The sequence below is a fragment of the Sporothrix schenckii genome (assembly GCF_000961545.1).
Source record: "Sporothrix schenckii 1099-18 chromosome Unknown Cont43, whole genome shotgun sequence".
NCBI classification, from domain to species: domain Eukaryota; kingdom Fungi; phylum Ascomycota; class Sordariomycetes; order Ophiostomatales; family Ophiostomataceae; genus Sporothrix; species Sporothrix schenckii.
The window spans coordinates 118,139-140,617 of NW_015971144.1; the positions used below are offsets into that span (position 1 = coordinate 118,139).

The 22,479-nt window shown below is 56.2% G+C and overlaps 11 protein-coding genes across 11 annotated transcripts; 5 read left to right on the forward strand and 6 right to left on the reverse strand.

Annotated features, from left to right (window-relative positions):
- Positions 1–107: 107 nt before the first annotated feature.
- On the reverse strand, positions 108–2,336 carry SPSK_02284 (uncharacterized protein; the record flags this gene model as incomplete). Its single annotated transcript, XM_016729156.1, has 1 exon — positions 108–2,336. The coding sequence occupies one exon, from the start codon at positions 2,334–2,336 to the stop codon at positions 108–110; it is 2,229 nt and encodes a 742-aa protein (XP_016588774.1).
- Positions 2,337–3,321: 985 nt separating this feature from the next.
- SPSK_02387 (MFS transporter) lies at positions 3,322–5,092 on the forward strand (the record flags this gene model as incomplete). The annotated part of the gene is made up of 3 exons (XM_016729259.1): positions 3,322–3,442; positions 3,518–3,941; positions 4,009–5,092. The coding sequence occupies 3 exons, from the start codon at positions 3,322–3,324 to the stop codon at positions 5,090–5,092; spliced, it is 1,629 nt and encodes a 542-aa protein (XP_016588775.1).
- Positions 5,093–5,503: 411 nt separating this feature from the next.
- On the reverse strand, positions 5,504–6,241 carry SPSK_02738 (uncharacterized protein; the record flags this gene model as incomplete). The annotated part of the gene is made up of 2 exons (XM_016729605.1): positions 5,504–6,041; positions 6,171–6,241. 2 exons carry the CDS (start codon positions 6,239–6,241, stop codon positions 5,504–5,506), a joined length of 609 nt encoding a protein of 202 aa, XP_016588776.1.
- Positions 6,242–7,749: 1,508 nt separating this feature from the next.
- Positions 7,750–8,604, forward strand: SPSK_02702 (uncharacterized protein; the record flags this gene model as incomplete). Its single annotated transcript, XM_016729569.1, has 1 exon — positions 7,750–8,604. One exon carries the CDS (start codon positions 7,750–7,752, stop codon positions 8,602–8,604), a length of 855 nt encoding a protein of 284 aa, XP_016588777.1.
- A 1,281-nt stretch (positions 8,605–9,885) lies between these two features.
- SPSK_02792 (uncharacterized protein) lies at positions 9,886–10,406 on the forward strand (the record flags this gene model as incomplete). The annotated part of the gene is made up of 2 exons (XM_016729657.1): positions 9,886–10,074; positions 10,278–10,406. The coding sequence occupies 2 exons, from the start codon at positions 9,886–9,888 to the stop codon at positions 10,404–10,406; spliced, it is 318 nt and encodes a 105-aa protein (XP_016588778.1).
- Positions 10,407–11,032: 626 nt separating this feature from the next.
- SPSK_02666 (uncharacterized protein) lies at positions 11,033–11,974 on the reverse strand (the record flags this gene model as incomplete). The annotated part of the gene is made up of 1 exon (XM_016729534.1): positions 11,033–11,974. The coding sequence occupies one exon, from the start codon at positions 11,972–11,974 to the stop codon at positions 11,033–11,035; it is 942 nt and encodes a 313-aa protein (XP_016588779.1).
- A 1,929-nt stretch (positions 11,975–13,903) lies between these two features.
- SPSK_02629 (short-chain dehydrogenase/reductase 2) lies at positions 13,904–14,956 on the forward strand (the record flags this gene model as incomplete). The annotated part of the gene is made up of 1 exon (XM_016729497.1): positions 13,904–14,956. One exon carries the CDS (start codon positions 13,904–13,906, stop codon positions 14,954–14,956), a length of 1,053 nt encoding a protein of 350 aa, XP_016588780.1.
- Positions 14,957–15,387: 431 nt separating this feature from the next.
- On the reverse strand, positions 15,388–16,811 carry SPSK_02492 (peptidase; the record flags this gene model as incomplete). Its single annotated transcript, XM_016729361.1, has 2 exons — positions 15,388–15,488; positions 15,575–16,811. The coding sequence occupies 2 exons, from the start codon at positions 16,809–16,811 to the stop codon at positions 15,388–15,390; spliced, it is 1,338 nt and encodes a 445-aa protein (XP_016588781.1).
- Positions 16,812–17,701: 890 nt separating this feature from the next.
- On the forward strand, positions 17,702–18,412 carry SPSK_02742 (metal dependent phosphohydrolase; the record flags this gene model as incomplete). The annotated part of the gene is made up of 2 exons (XM_016729609.1): positions 17,702–18,136; positions 18,230–18,412. 2 exons carry the CDS (start codon positions 17,702–17,704, stop codon positions 18,410–18,412), a joined length of 618 nt encoding a protein of 205 aa, XP_016588782.1.
- A 76-nt stretch (positions 18,413–18,488) lies between these two features.
- On the reverse strand, positions 18,489–19,505 carry SPSK_02641 (uncharacterized protein; the record flags this gene model as incomplete). Its single annotated transcript, XM_016729509.1, has 1 exon — positions 18,489–19,505. The coding sequence occupies one exon, from the start codon at positions 19,503–19,505 to the stop codon at positions 18,489–18,491; it is 1,017 nt and encodes a 338-aa protein (XP_016588783.1).
- Positions 19,506–21,096: 1,591 nt separating this feature from the next.
- SPSK_02731 (uncharacterized protein) lies at positions 21,097–21,849 on the reverse strand (the record flags this gene model as incomplete). The annotated part of the gene is made up of 1 exon (XM_016729598.1): positions 21,097–21,849. The coding sequence occupies one exon, from the start codon at positions 21,847–21,849 to the stop codon at positions 21,097–21,099; it is 753 nt and encodes a 250-aa protein (XP_016588784.1).
- Positions 21,850–22,479: the final 630 nt, after the last annotated feature.

Here is a 22,479-nt window from a genome sequence, read left to right on the forward strand (position 1 = left end):
TGGTGCTGTGTGTGGACGGATGTAGTGGTACGGATTGTCGGAATGCCAGGTGGTGTCAATTTACTAAATATACCTAAGTATACATGCATGTATTTTGTGTCGACGCCTCACGCCAACGCAATTCCTTTTAATGCCATTAACTGTTCCACCTTGGTCACATACGTCTGCACCACCGGGTTTGCCTGCCAAGCCTGGATGCACCGGACCGCCATCACAATCGCCTCGCGCGCCCGCGGGTGCTGGATGGCTTCGAGACCCGGCTCTGCATACGAGCACAGCAAAAAGCATGCGTTGCACAAGAGCCCTACCAAGTTTGGCACCAGCAACAAATGCCGCCCCTGGAGCAGCGACTCGACCGCAAAAACGTGCACCACCGAGTACCGCAGTGACAGTGCCGCCGCTTCCACTGTCCGCTGGTCGCTCTGTCCGTGCTGCTGCTGGGACAGCATCTGCACCACGTACTGCCAGTACAGGGCCGCGTGCACTGCGTAGTACTGCGCCCGCAGAAACACCTTGATCGGGTCGAGCAGCGGCCGCACATCCATCGTGTCCACGCCCGGTCCCATTCCCAGCCCCATTCCCAGTCCCATTCCAGATCCAGTGCCTGTCCCAAGAGGCGTGTTGCCGTGGCCCGTCGCCTCTGAACTCGCTACTTCGTCCAGGTCAAACTTAACTGGTGCCGGCAGGTTGCTGTGCCACTGTGCCATCTGCAGCGCAATCTCGCCGGCCACTACAGGCTCAAACAGCGTATGTCCGTTCCACCCACGGCCGCCCCGTTGTCTGGCAAAGATCCGCCGCAAAGCAATCTCGGACAAAAACCAGTAGATGCCGGGCTCCTCATAGTCGCTCATCGGGAGCGGCACCACGTCCTCAAAGTCTCGCAACAAATTGGCGCTGTATGACACATACGCCTGTAGCTCGTGTTCGATTAGATAGCAGGCCCAATAGCTGCGGCAGAGTGCCTGGTAACTGGGGTCGGCTGTGGTGTCCGGGAGTGTGTCGAGCATGCCCGCAACGGGGTGGCTGCTTCGTCGTGGCCGCTGCAACAATAGAATCACCTTTTCAGAGGCCCGTCGAATGAGTTCAAACGCCTGTATGGGCCGGATCGCATACAGCAAGTAGAACGCCATCATAATATGGCACTGCACATGCGCCACCGTGTTGCGGAATGCGGCTTGCCGTGGGCTGTCGACGAGGGCACATGCTGCCCGAAAGTAGGCCCGACCGGGAAACACCCGCGCGTCGTCTTCCCTGTGCTGATGGCCCTCGGCAAATGCTCCCAGCGCCAGCACCAGCAATGTCAGACTGGTATCCACGTGGTCCGGGTGGAAGCGCGATTCGACCGTCCGTGTCACCATCGCCGAGCATACCTGTTGATCGATGATGGGACACCATGGCAGCACGTCCCGGTAGAAGATCTGCTGGAGTTGCCAGCACCGCCGCGGGGTGACATTCAACCATGCTGGCAGGTTGCGCATGTCGAAGTCGGCGTCGGTGCCGGCGTCGCTGTTTCCACTCCCATCAGCCGACGGTGACGCTGGTCCTGCCATCAGCGCCTCGCCCTGCAGAAACTCAGTCTCAATGTCATCGTCGCTGCCGATGCGCGCCATGGGAATCAAGGCTGGCGGGCATGGGTGGCCATCGAGGCGTGCAATGCCCTCAAAGGAAAGGCTCCCGACACGGGGCTGGGTCCGCAGCGGCAGGCGAGGCACATGATCGTAGGAGGGGGAATAGGTGGTGTCAGCTGTGGTCACGACAGTGGCGGCCGTGTCTGTCGACTGGGGAACGATCCGTGCTGACGGACTTGTCGATGCCTGCACGTGCACGGCGGCTTGGATGCTGTCCTCTTGTCGATTATGGATCTCGTTCAGCAGACCCTCGATGCGGTGCAGACGCGAAAGCACTTCGCCGGTGTCTGCTGCCGCAGCGGTATGGCCACTCACATTCACGTCTCTCCGCGTTGCGGCTGCAGCCCTCTTCTCCTCGGGAGGTTCGACCGTCCGGTAGATGCACTGGGCCCCGATCTGCGCACAGAACGAGCACGCTGGCCGGCCGGCATCGCAGCGCGTCTTGCGTGTTCGGCACACCTCGCAGGCTACCGACACGCGCTTCTTGGGGTAGTTCGTCTGCACCGTGGGGTTGGATATGGGGATGGTGGGTGGGGGTGGGTTGCCGTGGGTTGGTCTGCAGACTGCTTGTGCTGCAGACTCTGCGTGTGTGCTCAAGGTACTGCCAGTGCTTTCGGTGCGGACACGCTTCCTAGGTCCACCGCCGCCACAGCAAAACGATGAGGCCTCGGAAAAGTCAGAAACCGGTGTCTGTGCCGCGTGACCCATGGCGGAACGGTGAATGTGGATGCCGTGGCCGGACTGTCGGATGCCGTGCCTAGAATGGTGAAATGGGACTGGAGAAAGGATGCAGATGAAAAGGAAAGCGATCCACCACGGATGCCTTCCCTTTTTATCACACCCGACTCCCCGAACAAGAAAGAGACATGGCAGAAGGAACGATCATGCAAAACATGGGGAAGGTGCGCTAGCCATACCAGCTGCAGCATACTACCCCAGACTTGACTTGTTGACGGCGTGCTTTCCCCAGATGGAATGCACCAACGTCTAGCGTCGGTACTAATTACCCGCAGAACAAGTTCTTTCATCGCTCCAATGTAGACACAGAATTGACAGTCGTTTTGGGGTCTTGTCATTTTGCTTCTCGCCCACCAGTCGACACACCCCATTACACCGCCCCGCGTCGTGGCTTCTCGGCGTCGGATCACGGCTCGGATGCGCGTTAGTCCTGCTGGCGCAATGGCCTGTGGAGACATGGGGCAGGTCGAGGCACGCACACTGTTTGCCGGCCACGGCTCTCAACGGTTTGCATGAGCTTTTGGGTCTCTTCTCTTGATGGATGGCTGTGTCGACGCAGATCGGCGTGCCCAAACTCGGCATTGCTCTACTTTCCCCAGATTCGCGTTCGCCATTCCCATATCGATACCCCGGATTATCGCTTAATTCGAGCCCCAGTTCACCAATCAAGTGTCTTACGTTGACATTTCGACGTCCGTGGCGTGGGGGAAAGGGGCATGGGAACACACATTCGCTGATGCATGCACCCGAAGAGCAAACGTTGGTTCTGTGTTGGGTGCTGGGCGTTGTCTACCTGCCCACCTGGAAGCGCAAGATATACATATATCCGCCTGCATCGCCCTGGATCGGCATCCCGTTGCAGTTCGTCCTTTGGCATTTGGCATCTGTTTGCATTGTCACATTTACCTTATCTCCCACTTGTCATCGTCACATTTTTCTCCATTGCGTCTCCACCATGGCTGCCACGGACTGGGATTGGGCCGAGTCCCATCCAGAGAAGCGGTGGGCTATGATCATGAAGCTCAAGCGTTTCACATTGTGGTCGCTCTACATTTCCATCGGGTCGATGATGCTGGGTTCGTGTCTGGTCTCTTTGTCATTTCATCGTTTTGCACACAAGCATCCTCCATGTCACTAACCATTCATCCTAGGCTTTGACTTCTCTCTTGCCGGCACCCTGACAGCCTTTCCTTCGTTCCAGCAGCTGATGGGCGTGCCATACGCGGCCGAACCCTCGGGTTACCTCATCACGGCCCGCGTGCAGTCTGCCTGGTCGGCCATCTCGACCGTTGGCGACATCGTCGGCATTGTTATCTCGAGTTTGATCATGGACCGCATCGGCCGCAAGCACACCATCTTCTTTGGCATTGTCTTCACGTCCGTCGGCATCGGCATGCAGATTGCCTCGCACGAGTGGACCCTCTTCCTGGGCGGCCGTCTTGTCAATGCCGTCGGATTTGGCGTCGTCTACGTCGTCTGCCCCGTGTGGATCGGTGAGAACGTGCGGCCTGAGTTGCGTGGCTTGTTCTTGTGCTTCATCAACGGCTCCATCATTCTGGGACAGTTTATTCTCTCGTGAGTTATGCACGGCTTCCATCCCGCAAACGTCCATGACCGGACACTAATCAACCACACACCTCAGATTGATCGCCTACGGAACACAGCACATCGAGGGCAAGTGGTCGTATGAGTCGCTTATCGTCTTGCAGTTCACATACGTCTTCTTCCTCATTATAGGCTATCCCTTCTTTCCCGAGTCGCCCTACTTTCTCCTGTCGAAAAGAAAGGACGCTGCCGCCGCTGAGAAGCAGTTGCGCCGCATCTACGGCAGCAGCAATCCGGCCCTCCTGACGGCCGAGCTCGCCCGCATCCAGCGCCTCGTTGACGAAGACGAGTCTGCCAAGCGTCTTACACGCGCCCAAGGCCCACTCATCCAGCAGTGCTTCCAGGGCACCAACCTCAAGCGCACCCTCATCTCCCTCATCCCGCCCGCCACCCAGCAGTTTATTGGCGCTGCTTTTGTGCTCGGCTACATTACCTACTTCTTGTCGCTCTTGCACATCCAAAACTACTTTACTGTGTCGGTCGTACTCTACGTCGTCATGTTCCTGAGCAACGCCTCCGCCTTCCCGCTCATCGAGGTCGTTGGCCGCCGCCCGCTCATGATTGTCGGTATTTTTTCCCTGACCGTCATCGAGTTCCTTATGGGTATCATGGGCGTCGTCAACAATGCCGCTGCCCTCTGGGTCACCCTCGTGTGCATTTTCCTCTGGGCCTTGGCTTACCAGGTGACCGTGGGCGCCGTCGGTCTTGCCGTCGCCGCCGAGGTGGCCACGCCCCGACTCCGCCCCATTACCATTTCGCTTGTGGGCTGCATGCAGGGTGTCAGCGGCTGGCTTATTGGCTTCGTGTCTCCGTACCTCATCAACCCCGATGCCGGTAACCTGGGCGCCAAGGTTGGCTTTGTCTTTGCCGGGTTCGGTGTGCCGTTGTGCATTTTGATATATTTCTACATCCCCGAGACCAAAGGCCTCTCCTTTGAGGACTTGGACATGCTCTTTGCGAACAAGGTCAGCACGCGCCACTTTACGCGCGAGGTCTACCGCCTGCGAGCCCAGCGTGACGCCGCAGAGGCCCGAGCCATTGACAAAAACGGCAGCAACAGCATTGGCGAGTCCAAGGAGGCCGGTGTCGTTACCGAGATGGAGGAGAAGGATACTGTGTAAAGAAGCGGATGTACATAGTTGACCAAATTGTGCCGCAATGTGTCATTACGGCTGCCACTCTGTGCAATGTCAATATCGAGACAGGTTGTCATTTTGCCAAGCACTTCGTGTTTCCACCTCCATGCAACACAAGCACATATTCAAATCAGTTGCTGTCCCCTGCTCAACAAAAATGTAACTCTTCTTCCCAATTGCTATGTATCCAGCTGTCCCGTCTATAAAGCGTGTGTAAAGACACGTAACCACTCTCGCTATTTCAATCGATGGTCATCCATAAATCAAATCAGATAGTTATGGTCTCTCCCTCTCCAACTCCCTACCAAACTCTCTGTGTGTGTCTGCGTCGGTGCGTTAATAGGCTTTTGCTGGCGTTGGGGATTTTGTCACAGTTCCAATTTTTCGTAATTGACTTTAGTACACATCTGACGACCGATACTCAACGTCGTAGCTGCTTGTGGCCGTCGCCACCTTGGCCACCGTGGCCTGCAGCTTTTTGTACACATCCGACTGCCGGAACGCCGCCGCTGTCGCTGCATCCTTGTGGCCCGTCAGCGTCACGAGCACATTGGCATCCTCGCGCGCGGGGGCCACAGCAAGAAAGTCAAAGTGAGCCGGCGACTTGACAAACTCGGCGTAGGCCGTGGCTGCAGCGGCCTGGTCGGCCTGGGGCACGGTCGCGTGCGAGACAATGTAGGAAGCCGCATGTGGCGTCTTGTCGGAGCCAGTGGGCAGGATGATATGGTGGCAGGCAAAGCTCGGGTTGGCGCCGTCAATGATTTTGCCAAAGCTCGGCTTCACGGACTGGTACTGCTCACCCGGCTCAAACTGATCCTTCTCGGCGGCCGAGGTCCAGTCGGCGAGCATGGCCACAACCTGGCGGTCGGCCGTTTGAACCCCCACAATGCCCTGGCGAGAGATTGGGAACTTGGCTACGGACGTTGCAATCTCGCTGTATATGGAGGAGAACTAGGATGGTAAGACCTGTCAGCGTGCGTCCCTCTTTCCTTTTTTATTTTCACGCAAGCAGTCGTTGCACATGTCTGGGCGTGTTCTTGCCTCTTCCTCTGAAATAGCCGACCTGCGGAAGGTGCAGATCTCGGTGAGGCGGCCAGGCCCGTCGACGACGGGGTAGCTGATTGGGAATGCCATGCTGGGCAAATGTGTCGATTAAATGTGGTGAGGCTAAGTAGATGGGACTTTTCATGAACTTGATTCGACTCGTACAGCCCTTGAGAGACAATATCTATTAGTTGTATTCTGGGTATTGCTCAATTTTGTTCTATTTATTCGATCTGCTCCTTCATTATTTAAAATGTCATAAACTCGATCGGTTCCTAAACCAAACGCTAGCAGCTGATCACGGCCGTTGCAGGTGAAATTTGGATGAAGCTTCACTTACACGAGAGGAGAAAGTGGAGCGGCTGTGGAGAAGAGAGAGTGCGCTGCTGGGCACAACGCTAGAGTGTCATGGGGGTGATGGTGGAAATGTCTGGGGCTAGTCGCGGAAGATCGGTTCGCTTGTTCAACTCCGAACCGGCCAGAGTCGACGTCTGTAAGGAGTAGGATCCAAGTCAGTCATTTCCATTTTATTTCTTTAGAATTAACAAGAATGAAAATAATTAAACAAATAAACCGCATTGAAAATACTCAATATAAAAAAACATTTAATTGACAATTCGAATATTTGAACACGTATCCCTCTTACGTTCTTCGAGTCTGGTGTAGTCCCTTCTCCTAGTCCACTCGCACGTTTGTCTGCTGCCTTTTGGTGGATGTGTTGCAAGCCGTGGGCTTTTTCTCACGCGTCCTTTTGGTTCGGACACTGGACGTGTTGGGTGCTTCGGGTTTCCAAAGGCCGCGTTATCTGCTTCCGCTTGTTGTGCGCCACCACGGCCTGTGTTGTTCTTGGGGAAACGGATCCATATTCCTATCCTCTTCCGGCGACTTGACACTACCGAGCCAGGAGTCGACCGGGCCTTCATCCGGTTTGCGGTCGTAGGGATCGGGGGACATTCTTCTCAGGGTACACAAGTGAGTCGACATGCACACAGCTGGAAACCTGCCCATCTCCCTCGAATTAAACCTCGCCATCCAAATGATCGCAAATGAGCCCGATCGACGACCTGAAGCCTCTGAGTGCGTGATACACCGCTTTCTGCAAACCGATGATTCTGTACAGGATAATGGAGTAAGCCGTGGTTCGTCAGCTCCTACCGGTACTAACAATCGACCATTGCCGTCACCCGCGTTGTGCAATTACTACCAATGCGAATCAAAACAAAGTTTCTTCGCCGTCGTCTCTTTATGCAGTGTGAATTCCAGTTGCTCCATTACTTTTTCAGTTCTCTCTCTCTGTGATTTCTTCGGGGCTTTCTTTCTGTTTTATTTTTTTTTTTTTTGTCTGTCGAATTTCATTCGTCCAGCTACTGCGTTCCAAGTATTTGGTGGCATTCGTTCTTCTGTGTTTTGCTGATTTGGAGTGCCTTCCAGGCAACCAAGCAAACCTTCTCCACGTGATTTGCCAACCTGGTCGATAAGTTCATGTGCTGCGACGTATTCCCAGTTGCATGCCGCTTTGAAAACATCACTATTATCATCAGCGCTCGCGTCAGGACATGTTGGCGAAGCGGACTCTAACCCACTAATTGTTCACGGATATGTCGCGAGACGATACCTTTTCGCCCCTGGAGGATGAGAGTGCGTCGAGAGTCACTTCACTTCACACCGACCGAGCTTTTGATGCCGAGACGAGACGCCGCCAGAATGCAGCGCGTCATCTCGAATTCCTGAAGAAAGAGCACGAGACCTATGCGCACTGTCATGAGATCCTGGTCGCGGCCGACGTCGACGCTGAAGCCCAACCGGTGCACGTCACGCTGTACGACTGGACTTGCCTCCAGCCCTCCCCTACGTCATGGCCGCCGTCGCCAGAGCCAACAATGTCAACACCGTCGCCATCGGCGACCTTTCTCGTCAAAGACCCTGGGTCGGTACTGGCGGCCGTGAAGGGCTACCTAGACTTGGGCACCATTCGTCTGCCGGTCACTGCAACGTCCATCGCCGACCTCCTAGTCGATGAGGCACAAGACAATGACTACGACTTCTGCGACGACGAGGACACCCGCAGAGACTCTGCCGCTGCATCGTCCGGCACGGCGCCATCGCTACTGGACCTGCTTCAACGCTTGCGACAGCGTTTGGCTCGCCAAAGGATGGCAGCAAGAGGGCAGTTGGTGCAGCTCTGGACGTTCCCTGTGCAGACCCTGGCCTCTGACGATCTGTTTGCAGACAGTGCAAAGAAGTATGTTTGGCACTGGTACAAGCCCTCGAGTCCGTACGTGCAGAAGGGTGCCTGGGAGTCGCAGTTGGATGCTGTTCTCGAAAACGGGTCGTGGATGGCTGGGAAGGACTTGACGTTGGTCGTGCGCCGTGTATCGCAGCAGCTGTGGCAGAGCTTGGAAGACGGCTATATGCCAATGGACCCGTTTTCGTCAGAGGATGGCAAGGAATAGGCGTGGTCTCTGGGAAGCAACGGATTTATTTGTTAGCAACGGTAAGCCCCCCAAGGATGGTGGTATGGATGCAGTTGGCTTTCTCGCCTCACATCACGTCATGCCGGCAGCCGGGGGCTGTCATATGACATTCGTGGAAGTTAATCGGGACCCTGTTATGGAATTCACTTTGGCCAGGCACATCTGTGACGACAGACTCATTCTGTAGCTTAACTGAGACCAATCAGCTTGGAAGGGACACGACCTGCTGACAAGCTATTGGGAGGAAGGCCAAAATGGGGAGATCTGTGGCATGGGGAAGGTGGTGTGGGCACCAGACCGGTTCAGATGGCCGGCCGTTCCTTCCTCTCGATGCAGGTACAGTAGCTTAGTGAATGTCGTCCACAACCCCCATGGAAACCAGAAGGGAAGCAACAGAGGAAAAGATTTACTTGGCAGCGGCAGGTGCCGTGCAAAAGGGGTATGAGGATGGTGGAAAGAGGTTTATATGGATCATGTTCTGCCATTCTCCGCTGCTGGATGAGCTCCTAAAAACAATAAGAATATGGTGATATAGTGTAGTCCTTTGACAGCCTTTTAATTGATAGTCACTGTTGCTTTGGCCCCAATGTACCTGATTACTGTCGTACGTGGTTGCTCCTTCCGTACCTGGCGAAGACCTCTTGTATGTTCCAATTAGGAAATAGCAACCAGCTGACCTCCTCTTTCTCCTTCCTGATAACGACGCAGCAGAGGTAAGAAATCGCCAAGGGAAATATCGGACGCGGGGAAGCAAACAGACAAATGCCAATATAGGAAAGAGCTGGAATAAAAGAAACCCTGTGTGGCAAATGCGACATGGCACTCTCTCGTTGTGTTTATCTGCTCTTTCCCTTTTTGTCCTTCTCGTCTCCCACGTCTCTCCTTCTTCTCTTTCCTATTTTAATCCCCTTCGTCTGCTTCTCTCTCTCTCCTTCGCTTCCTCCTCTTTCTTCTTCCCTTTTTTTATTTTCAACCGCTTCTACACACGCTCCCTCCACACACCTACACTCGCTCACAACCACTTGCTTACCAGCACACTAAAGCTCGTTTGAAGAAGATCTGAACTGCTCCGTCACTTTCTCAGCGTCCCTTCTTTGTCACAAGGATACACCATAGAGAAGTCCACGGTAAGCGCGGATATGTCTTCTCGCCCAGCCCTTGCATTTGCCCATTTGACTGACGATGTTGTCGGCAGTCTAGCTTGTTTCTTCTTAGCTCTCCCTCCTTTTACCTTTGCTCCCACGATACTTCTTCGTCACCATGCACGCCAACCTCCAGAAGAAGCTTTGCAGCGCTTTGCTGCTCTCAACTATCCCGGCTGCTACGGCTGTGGCCAGCGCCAATACCAGCCAGGACGGCAAGCGTGCCAAAGGCGATAAAAATGACCCTATTGCGTCCTTTGAGCCGAATGACGCAGTGTTCAAAGACTTGATGGAAATGCATGAGAAGGTTAACGTCTCTACGTTCACATGGTACAGTTCCTTCCTTAACCCGTTTTTATTCTCTGTTTTGAAAAACTTCCCTTCCCACATCACACACTGGTCTTTACTTGTCGCCACTGCCCTCTAATTTATCCTCCCAGCTGCCACTTTGGCAATACCGACACCTGCTCGGACCAGTCCTGGTATCATCGCGTTACCGGCAAACTCTAGGCGAGTCCGCTGCAGCTGAATGACACCAAGTCTAAGACAAGCTTCAACATGACTCTCGAGGAGACTGGGCTCAACGCGACCCGCGGCGGAGGTGGACTCCCTGTTGAGGTTGAAGTTCACCTCGAGTAAACAACACCGAAGTGAACCACCCGGACGGCGGCTTGCGAGCACTTGGATTTACAAGCGCAGCCTTGTTCGACGCGTCCAAGGACGCTCGTTGCACACGACATATTGTTTTTGTCTATGGTCTGGCATGTTTTACATTCAATCTGATTGCAGTCTGGCAGAGGGTATTTTACCTGCACATTTTATTTTTGTTTCGCTTTCACCAACCATTCTTCGACCTGGATGCCTGCGAGGTCTTTGTGAGCCACGAGCTATCAGCTGTGGTCCACTTCTTCCAGTATGCTTGTCGTCGATATGGCGTTATCACGGATAGGATTACGGATACCATGGATATGACTTGGCCAGCGGGGGTGTACTACAGGCCGGAAACACAAAAATTCACAAAACGACAAAAAAGAATAAAAAGCCACTTATGGATGGATGTATGGAAGGAACGAGAAGGATCCCAGTTTTTATGATTTGTTATGTATCTGAGAAAAAACACACAAAAACAGTCCACCAATCTACCTCCATTACATTAATAAACCTAGACGAGTTGTCACTTCTGTCTTTTGCTATGCTTGCTGCTTGCTGGCCACGTATTCCTTCCGACGCATTCTTTCATCCTTTATTCATTTGCTTAGATCGGACTACGCCGCCGCCTTTTTGACGATGAGCACGACGCCGAGTGCCACGCCGCGGACGGTCTCCTTGCCCTTCTCCACGCCCGTTGCCTGGATGAGACGCTCGACCTCGCGGCGTAGCTTGCGCAGGACGTTGTCCTCGCCTTCGAGCCGGTCCGGGTTCGCCTCAGCCCAGCGCGTGTAGATGCTGCTGGTGGACATGACCTTCTCGAGGACGTCCATGTTGACGGGCACGTCGGCCGCAGTCATGAAGCGCTCCGATATGGTCCAGTCGCGGCGCACAAGCTCGCTCTGGGGAAAGCCCGCGACGGGCTCGGGCACGGTCCACGGCATCAGCAGGTCCCGGTACTGGTTGAGCACAAGGTAGTTGCCCTCTTTGAAGTAGGGCTTGAGTTCGCTGTCGTGGAGGTGGTCGATGGCGGCCTGGACGGCGTCGGCAGCGGGCGTATCGGGATGTATACGCAGATCGCCGGTGGTCCAGAGGGCCACCGAGCCGCCCGGTTTCAGGACCTGGGCCGCACGCTTCCAAAACTGCTGCATGTCGAACCAGTGGGCGGCGTTGCCGACCGCGACGAGGTCCACGGTGCCGTCCTCCAAGGCCACATCGGCATCGCCGCCCGCCGCGCCAAAGTCGTTGGCCCCGCCCTGGCCATAGTGAATGGGCTCGCCGGACGCCGATGTGCCGCCGAGCTCTTTGGCGGTGGCAAGCATGCCCGGGGCCGGGTCGATGCCATAGGCGTGAGCGAACTGCGGGGCCAGGTAGCGAGCGACGTTGCCCGGCCCGCAGCCGAGGTCGACGAGGATGTCAAACTGGCCGCCGGTGGCTTTGTGAGTGGTGGTGACGAAGTCGTAGACGGACGGGTGGTAGTCTGGGCGCGCATTGGCATAGTGCTCGCCCTGCTTGGCGTTGTACTTCCTAAAGGTCGTTTCCTGTGGAGCAGACGACATGGTGGGCGACGTGCACTGGCGGCTTGGCCCTGTTTACAAGGAAGTACTTTCGTATTAAACGACAGGGTCTTTGGGTCTCTTCTTGGTGTCGAGGTAAAAAATAGAAAGAAAAGAAAGCGAGGCAATTGGGAAGGGGGGGAACGAAGGAACTGGTCTTGGCGGGGAGATGCTGCCACCGACATTTAAGTAGCCAGCCTGCCCCGTCTGTCCCAGTACAGCTGAAGTCCTTGTCTTGGCGGGTTTGGAAGGCCCTGCGTTGAGGAGTCTTGGATGCCTGTCCGTTTGCGTACCTTTTTGCAGCTTTTGTCCCTGTTCAAAGTACGAGCGGCGGCATTGTGTACCCGTTGCCGGTCTACAATCTGCCGGCACGTCTGATTTTACAGGTCTCTTGGTATTGTGCCCCTCTCCCAATGACCTGCTCGTCCAGTCCATCTCAACAAAAGATACGACATGCATCGGGCTGTTACATCTCTATGCCCCTCAACAAGTGCCCAGTGCGTTGTTGCCAGGTCCCTTCCACGGCCACGTCGCGCAACTATTGGCCCGGTCTTATTATTGTCGAACCGTTGTTGGGCCTGTCTGACCCTGTGCCTGATCCGTTGTGCATGTCGCTCCTGGAGGCTCTGGTTCCTGGGTTTTAGCGTCTGACGGCGCTTATGGCAAAAGACCGATGTCCGACTCGCTTCGGATTTCGGGCATAGTTTGTGTCAGCAGTCCGCCAAGTGATCGACGATGCACGACGTAGACAGGCGACATTCCATGATAGATACGATATGACGTGAGGTTTGAGACAGTCCACAAGGCTGAGGCAACATGGTGCTGGAGAAGGTGTCGCCTCACACGGAACTGGAGGCCAAATGAAACTAAAGCCGCCGGGGGAAAAGATCAGCTGGCAGAGTTGTGTTGGTCCTCTCTGTCCTGTGCCATGAAGGGATTGGCGGTCGTGTTTAATCCAGTCGTTCCAGTTGCTCTGAAAGCAATACAAAGACAATCAATATAATACGAGTCCGACTTCCAATAAAAGACTTCCGCGGGTGCAACGAGTTCAAATGGAAGCCGACGGTCAAACACAGGAAGAAGGAAGATGAGAGCTTTGCGCACAAGCTTGGGCAAACACAACACAGGTATGATGGTGTACGTCGTCGGAGTCGCTTTTGTTTGTTCGTCCTGCTTATTCTCCTTCTTCATCGTCCTGTAGAGAACAGTAGCTCTGTTATTTATAGTGCTTTCTTATTCTTGACTTTCCGCGGCAACTGCAAAGACCTCTGAGATCGCACCTTCTCAACAAAATCCGGCACAGGGCTGGATTGAGATGGCCTGGCCTGGCCGGCAAGTTCTCGCCCAAGAAAGAGCCCAACCTTCTGACGCTAATATAAAAGGAGCAAACGGCACCACCAAAATTCCTCGGGAAGGCACAAACGCGGGGAAAGGGCGACTCGCTGCGAATGCCCTCGAAGTTGTTCTCGGTTTGCCTTGAGGATCTTTCCCCAGCTTTGTGTATGTTATTTTTGGTACCGAACGTGTAATTGCATGTTGAACAAGACAGGAATCCCGACCGGTTTTGAGTGTGCATTACCCACGTTTTCCTCGCCGCCATCGTTTACTCTCCTCCTCCCCCTCTTTTTGGGACCCGTTTTGGGAAAGTTCAAATCACGTGTCCGGCAACCACACACAGCAAAAGCATGTGAAGGTGATGTTACCTCGCATTTGCTCGTTCCCATTTCTCACCCACCCCGAAGGAAGTTCTCCCTTATCTTGTTTGATGTTGGGAATCCTTCAGCTGTGGGGAAGTCCCATGGGCGCCATTTTGTCGGTGTATCTTCCCGGGACAACCAGGAAAGTTTCAACACCTGGACTCCCCCGACATCTTCCATCTTAAAAACTCCACGATTGTTATCTAAATACCCTCATACCTTGGCTCGGCACAACATGGCTGGTCTGAATTTCGACATCATCAAACGGGTCGCGGCCGATGCTGTGCAGGCAGCCAACTCGCCGTCCGGCCGCTCGACGCTGGCTACGACGGCGGCCGTCGTTCTGGGGCTGGCCACCATCCCGTGCGTCAACCGGCTGGCGAGCAACTACAGCCTGGGCAACACCCTATTTGCCAGCACACCGTTGGCCAGCACAGCGCCGGAATGGTCTGACTGGTCCAAGGAGATTGTGCTGATCACGGGCGGCAGCAGCGGCATTGGGCGGATCATGGTACAGGAATTTGCGCGGCGCGGTGTCAAACTGGTCGTGCTGGACCGGCAGCGGCCGCTCGAGAGCGGCGTCGACGGCCCGTTCCCGGGGCCAGACCAGGGCGTGCACTTCTACGAGTTTGATCTGACGGCGCCGGACAGCGAGCTGGAAACGCTGGCGGCGCGGATCCGGCGCGAGGTGGGCGAGCCGACGGTGGTCATCAACAACGCGGGCATCGGCCACGGGCTGTCGCTGCTGGAGGCGACCAACGACCAGATGCGGCTGGTGTTTGCCATCAACGCCATTGCGCCGATCCGCATCACGCGCGAGTTTTTGCCGAGCATGATCCGCAAGAAGCACGGGCACATTGTCAACGTGGCCAGCATGGCCAGCTTTGTGACGATTGCCAGCAACGTCGACTACAGCTGCACCAAGGCCGGGCTGCTGGCGTTCCACGAGGGCCTGACGCAGGAGCTCAAGCACCGGTACAGAGCGCCCGAGATCCGCACCACCATTGTCCATCCGCACTTTGTCAAGACGCCGCTGCTGGGCGCGGCCGCGACCGACTCGGACGCGACCAACTCCGCGCGGTTCCAGGGCGGGCTGCTGGACGCGAACACGGTGGCCATTGGCGTCGTGAACCAGGTGCTCGCAGGACGCAGCGGCCAGCTTTTCTATCCGCCCAAGTTCGCCTCGGGCACGCTGATCCGGGCGATGCCGACGTGGCTGCAGGAGCACATCCGTGGCACCTTTGCGACCGTCTTTGTGCGGCCGATGGCCATGGGCGAGAAGAAGTAGGAACAAAGTTGTATGTGTGGGAAAGTGTGGCTTGGACATCTACGCTTGTATCTTTGAATAACACTATTTATGGACGCGATTTACGGTTTTGGATTTTTTGTGTTTCATGTTTGACTCGAGAGTTTGTTGAGTGTGGTGGTCCAATGCTCATAAACAGTCAATGCCGAGGCCTAGAGGCTTTTGAGCCTCCAAGCCGCAGGTGATCGTCGGTACCATTGTCCATTGTGGGGAATTCTCTCGAGGTTATTACCCCTGCATCTATGGGGGAAGACTTGCCAAGTTGGGAGGTTTTTGCACTTTGAGACCTTTGATTGGGAAGATCTAATACATCGTACAGAGAACTTGATTTGTCCACATTTGCCATTGAATATGGGCGTTGGTCCACTCACAAAGCATCTGTCTTTCCACCTCGTCTTTGTCCATCCACATCGTCACACTTCTGTGGATGTGAGGTGGTCCCAGACGGCTGACGCGTGGACCTTGATGACATGCAAGTACTCACGAATGGACGCCGACTCGTTGACTTGGGCCACTATTTCGGTCAGCATGCTACAGTACACATGATGTTTATGGTCGCATATGCGGTCCAGCGGCCTGTCGTGCAACACAATTACTTACTTGTCTTGGGGCTGCCGCCGTAGATGTAGGCAGGAATGCCGGCATAGCGGTAGTGCTTGCAGTCGGTGGCGCCCATCGACGGAATGGCAAGTGGTGCTGGGTCGCCTGGGGCCAAGCCATGGGCATTGCGAATCAGCAAGTCCAGCACCGGATGGCCCAGCGGCGATACGCTGGCCGGGTTGCTCGCTGGCTCGACGACCGACAGCACAAACGACGCGGCCGGCTTGTACTTTTCCGTGGCCTTTTCGATGACGGGCAGCACGTCGTCTCGCGTCAGGCCGACTGGCATGCGAATGTCCAGCGAGAACCGACACGTGTCCGGGATCATGTTGATGGCCGAGCCAACGCCGCCCTCGATGGTGCCAATGTTGACCGTGGGCTTGGCAATCACGTCGGCCGTGCCAGGGCCCATGATGTCGTCGATGCGCTGCCGCACGTCAGGGCGCCGCAGCTGCTCGACAATGCTGGGCGGCAGCCGCGCCTCGGCGTCCAGGCCCTCGACCGCGGCGACAACGTCGCCCAGGAACGCCGCGGCCGTCCGCACGGCACCCTGGCTCAGGTTCGTGTAGGCGCCATGGGCACCCGCCGTCGCGCACACACAGCGCATCCGCAGCGTGCCCTTTTCCGAGAAGCGCACGCTGCCGACGCCCACGGGCTCGGCACCGAGCATGACATCGCCGCCCCAGCGCGGCTGGTTCGACCGGACCAAGTACGACGTGCCCCATTGGCCGCCCGTTTCCTCGTCCGACACGCCGCAAAAGGCGACGCTGCCGCGCAACAGATGCCGCCGTTCGTACAGAAAGACGTACGCCACGAGCAGCGCCGCTGTCCCCAGCTTCATGTCCACGACGCCGCGGCCGTGGATGCGGTCGCCCTCAATGGCGCCCGACCACGGGTCGTGAGTCCACTGGTCGCGCGACGCCGGGTCCACCGGGAAGACGTCAATGTGGCCGTTCAAGACGAGGCGGGGACCGGGGCCGGCCCCGCCCGCAAAGTCGCTGACAATGTTGGGGTACCGCACCTCGTCGTTCGCCCCGTTGTCTCGGCTGGGGGTGACAATCTCGTATGGCACGCCGTGGCTGTCCAGAAAGGCCGTCAGCAGGGCGGCGGCGGCGCGCGTGTCGCCCGGCGGGTTTGGCGACGGTGTCTGCACAAAGGTCTGCAACAGACGGATGTGCGCGTCAGCCGCAGCGTCGAGTGCCTGCAGAAGCAGAGCCTTTTGGTCCTGGGCGGGCATTGTGGTGGTGATGCCGGGGGGGATGATGGCACGGGAGTAGAGTGAGAGCCGTTGGTGTTGGTGCTGCGTCGGACAAACGTGGAGATATGTATCAAATTGGACCCAAGTCAGCACTTACTATGTAAGCCGTACTTGGGATCTGAAATACGCAATGATCACGACAAATTGCCATATTCAAAGTCCTCACTAGTGACTCATCCGGCGATGCGATGCAACATGCAGACAATTGTTCATACGTATTGAAAGAGAGGATGAAAAGGCAAGTGAATTCTATCCGGATGGACCATATTTATGCCGTCGGCGAGCATCACCGATCAGTTATCCTTTGTCGAAGCACGACTACTAGGTTACGGGAGATGCATTGTTGATCCTTGCCTTTTAGTTCAACCAATTGCGTCCTAATGTGTGTTGACGCAATGCCTGTTTTACTCCCATCCGCTGTTTGGTAACTGAAAGTCGTTCTGGCCATCGCCTCACTCACTGCTATGTATTCGCGCCAGTTGACGAGACATTTCCTGCCGGGCGCAACGATGCACATTCGCGGACACGTGGCCAGCACTGGCTATTTAACAAGACAGGCCGATGCATCGATTCAATCCAGACACAACATGCAGCATATCTGACACCAACGGCAGAGCCACCGCGATTTAGCGCCGTGGTCGGTTACAAAGCCGTGATTTAGCTAGAGGCCGCAGCGCAGGACACCAAAAGAACGCAAAACGTGGGCAACCCTTCGTTGCGATGATTATCAGTAAAAGGCTGCAGTTCTCGTTGATCCAAGGACATGCAATTCTCCTATTAAGATGGTCTGGCCGTCCTGTTTGGCGTAGGGTAGCAGCATCAAGACAATGTAATACAAGGATACTGCACAGATCAAAACGACCGACGATATGGCCAACGACAAGACGACATCTGCCGACCCCCGCGAGGTCATCCGCACCCTCTTCAGCTTTCTCGATGCACAGGGCCAGGGCGACTACATGGGTGAGGCCGTCTCGCAGCTGCAGCACTCGCTGCAAGCGGCAAACATGGCCGTCGAGCACGGCGCCGACGAGCCCACGGTGCTGGCGGCGCTGCTGCACGACGTCGGCCGCTTTATCCCAGAGGCCGCGTCTCTTCCAAAGCTGATTGCCCCCGACGGCACGGCCTTTGGCACGGAAGCCCATGAGCGCGTCGGCGAGCAGTATTTGCAGCAGCTTGGATTCCCACCGTCTGTCTACGCCGTTGTTGGTGCGCACGTCTGGGCGAAGCGGTACCTGTGTGCCACGGAGCCACAGTACTGGGCGTCTTTGAGCAAGCTCAGCAAAATCACGTTGGAGCTGCAGGTACGTGCCTCCTCCCCTACGCGTCTTCTTCAATCTGATCTTCAACCTGATAATGTATCTGATAATGTATATGGCGTACTTGTCAACAAACAGGGCGGTACATTTACACACGACGAGGTGGCAGAGGCCCGCAAGGACCCGCTGCTCGAAAACAAGCTCAACGTCCGGCGATGGGACGACCTGGCCAAGGTGGCGGGCAAGGTCGTGCCGGGATTGGATACGTACGAGGACATGGCTGTGCACTGCCTTGCCGGCGCGAGGATGAGCGAAAATTAATTTGTGGAAGCAAATACGGATGTGCAAACGCTGTGTACTCATTACTCATTATCTGAATCCTCTCTCTCTCGCGCTCTCAGTTAAACACCCGTGAATAATGGTACGGATTCTTGCCGCGCGGCAGCGGCACGTCGACATGCCGGCTCACACCCTGGGCCCAGGCATAGCAGCACCACACGGCGACGAGAGCGTCACGCTGGTCGCGCCGCATAGGCGCTGTGACGAGGAGGCGCGGCGTGTTTGTCGGCCGGGGCGGCGGCGGCGGTGCCACCACCGCCGCATCCTTTCCCTGCTCCGCGCGAGCTTGCACGGCGATGCTCCGCGCCTCCATCGTCTCGTACATGAGCGCCACCTCGTTTCCCGTGGCGTCGAGCCACGACAGCACCCCTTGCCGCGTGGGGTGGTGCCGCGCCCGGAAAACGGGTGCCGGGTGCGCCTGGTCCCACCCGAGGCCCTTGATGCCGTCCTTGCTGTTGAACTCCATCAGGACCGGCTCCGCCGACCACGAGGCAAAGCTGCGGCCCCGCAGGCCCAAGTGGCCCAGCGGCGCCGCCCGTGCGTTGGTGGCGCGCATGTAAAACTCGGGACGGCTGCCGCCCAGGGCGCCGCCGAGGCCGACGACGTAGTCAAAGGTACGCGAGCGGTGCAGCGTGTACATATTGCGGGGGCGCAGGACAATGGGAGCTTCGTCGGACCGCTGCTCCAGGCGGTCCAGCTCGACGGCCTTGGTGGCTGGGCCGAGCGTGGCGAGACCGCGGTTCACCCGGTACAGGGGCGTGTTGGGCGCGTTCTCGGCAACAATGGTCTGGCCGTCCAGCAAAAGCGCGGCAGCGGCAACAATCTCGGCGTTGTAGGCATGCACGTCAAACATAGCCGTGTCGGCTGCCGCATCTTTTCCCTTTCCTGCCGTCCAACCAACCTCAAGCATCGATGGTTGGTAGGCAGGCGGGGCGGCGCCGGGTGGAGGGCCGGATGCAGGGCCATGAGATGGGCGGGACGTCTCCTCGTAGGGAGGGAGGATGGACTGCGCATCAGAAGCATCCTCGATAGCCGCGTCCGGTGGGAGAGTTGATTTTGAGTCTGCTGAAGCCATGGTGACTTTGTTTGTGAGGCGGCAGAGACGAGGAGAGACGACAGGTCCGCGGCGAGAATAAGTAACTTCTACGGCGTAATTCAGGCGAAGAAGGTCAACACGTCAAAATCCAAATCGTCAACAAGGGTCAACGGCCAAGACATGAACAGCCACCATCGGCAACGCCAAGACGCGATGGACCGGATGCAGTTGTCAGAGTTGATGATCGAGTTGCAGAATGATGTCAGTGGGCAAACAACGGCAAGGATGAGGAGAATGAATGCAAAACATTGCGGACAAGAGAAAATGAGGCAAAGATGAAAAACAAACAAAATTATATAAAATCTAGGGCGTAGCAACGAAAATGCACAGGATAACGAAACAACGAGCAGAGAGATTTACGAAAATGAAAAGGGTCCTCGTGATGAGAGGGGCACTGAATGCAACTGTTCGATGGATGCGACCGGACTGCAACAATACGGCGAATGAGGCTGTGTCTCGGTCACAAGATGGCATGAGTTGGAGAGTCGCTACATTAGTCATTTTACAGCAGCCAACCACCAGTCTTCAGCATTGATTGACCTCCCCACAGCTTTTCTACAGATGGTGATGGCGTCCATTGCTGCCAGTTTTGGTGGCCGCTTTAAGCTTCAAGGGCGGGACGACCCACTTAACACCGCCTAAGTGAAGCTGGAGAAACAAGAGAAGACAAGACTGAACCGCATCACATTCGAAGAAAGATATAAAGAAATCGACAGAGTCATACTATGTTGTCTGATTTTTTATTCCTCTTCAACACATCCAACATGAATGCACTACTCTACATCTGCACGACGACGGGGCAAATGCAGGCTGAAGCTGCCGTATTCCTGACGGGAAACGGTAACTGAAGTAACAAATGCTCTGGAACTGGCCGATGTTTGACAGTGAATGCCACGCAAGAAGGATAACAGCATCACGATAACAGAATATCTCAGGGCTGCGGTGCTGTTGGTGTCTCGTGGTGAACCCGGTAAGATCCGGTAAGACTCAGAACATAACACTTCAAGGGCACTGATGAGAGGAAACGAAGACGAAAATGGATAGGCGAGTCCATACGAAGACGACCCGATCCTTTCCAGGTAATGGTGACTTGTTCGTCTAACCCCGTTTCGACCGGTGACTGTCGTCTGCCCTTTCTGCGTGCGGCATCAAAAACTCATACCGTTACTGCCTCTCCTGGTGAAAATGGAGCGGCTGGCTGGGCTAAGAAAACGGAGGGTGCCGTGCGCAAAGCACATATAGCTCAATATATCGAAAGACGGTACCTTTGTATAAATCAGGCACAGACAGCTTCCGTTCCTCTTTAGGCACGTTGTGGCTCATGCAGGTCTGTCTACGATTTAGCCTGTTTGTACAAGTTGTGGACCCAGCACCGGAGCATTCCAATATCGACACAGTCAGCGCAGCTGTCCCAGTGATATGCTGAATATCGACGTTCGTTTTCGATGGCGAATGTATGATGCGACCCGCTATGTACACGATGCTCTATTTAGATCGCCACTATCCCCACGGCCTCGGCCTCGACCTCGGCCACGCCTCCGCGCCTCTTTGCCGTGCAATGTATGTAAGATTAAGACGAAGACGGCGCTGCCGACGTGGCCGCCTTGCTGTCGCAGCCGACGCGCGTGCCGCTGATGGCCACGTCGTCGTACCAGAACGTGTTGGTGTCGCCGCCGTACGACTCCCAGCCAAAGTACACGCCCGTGATCTTGGGCTTGAGCGAGCTGCGCTGCCACTGCGCCGCGTTGGCGTTGGCCGTACCCGCCTTGCTGGTCAGGCCGGCAATCGCCTTCCCGTTGAGCCACGTCTCAATCGTGCCGTCCGCGCCGACGTGGTACTCGAAGCACTGCCAGCTGCCCGTCGGCAGCGCCGTCGAGGCGGCAATGCCCTGCGGCGACAGGTCCGGCAGCGTCGCGTCGTCCGACTCGCGGTTGTACATGAGGATCTGGCTCTGGCCGCCGATGCGCAGGTGCTTGTCGGCGCCCTGCGACGCGTCCGACATGGTGATGAACGACACGTGCGACGCCGTCAGCGCCTTGGACGCCTTGAGCCACGTGCGCACGTAGAGGTCGCCGCTGGGCACCTTGGTCGTGCCAAAGAAGATGTGACCGCAGAACCCGCCGGCGCCGTCGACGCGGAGCGAGTTCTTGCCGCTGTGCGCCGTGGTGGTGTCGAGCGTGACTTTGCCGCCCTGGTTGCACGAGGGCGCGTAGATGGGCCAGGCCGTCTGGTCCCAGCCGCTCTCAAAGTCGTTCGACACCTGGCCGAGCGTCAGGCCCGGGAGTAGGGCCAGCGCGGCGAGGGCAGCAGTCTTGGCGTACATGGTGATGAATGCTGTGTGGTAGCGGAAGACGAGAGTGTGTTGTCAAGGTAGATGCCGTCGCTGAGGGAGAGTCAGCTGCGAAGATCCGTCCGGGGGCAGAAACATCGTGAGCTTTATATACGCTGGCCCAACGTCTCCCGCCCGGAAGCCAGACCTCCTTTCCATGACCGTCCCCCGCATGGGGCGGGATAGCATGCCGAAATTCATCAATTTAAAGTACACGAAGTCTTAAAGCGTCACATAGGATGCATTGGGTGCATTGGATGCATGGGAGACGGGGCAGGTCGTCCGCAAAAGGCGGCCAGCGCATACACAGTGAAGGCGGTCTGCCATTTGCAACCCGCGTTGACCTCGGAAGGTCTCCCGTGAAAGAGATGAGACCAAAGGGGAAATTGGGAAAATGGGGGCTAGAACCTGGGCGGGCTAAGCACAAAAGTCGTAGACTTTCCGTTTTCCCGGGAGAATGCCACCGTCTTGGGTCAGTCTGTACCTAGTACGGAAGCAGATAAAGCACGTGGTCATGCAGCTGACAAGGTTGACTGTGGTTTGCGAAAGAATTCATTTGATTCAAAATGCAAGTAGCAAGGTAGCTGACTGTCAAAGTATCGCTGTCTCCGTGGACATACTTGG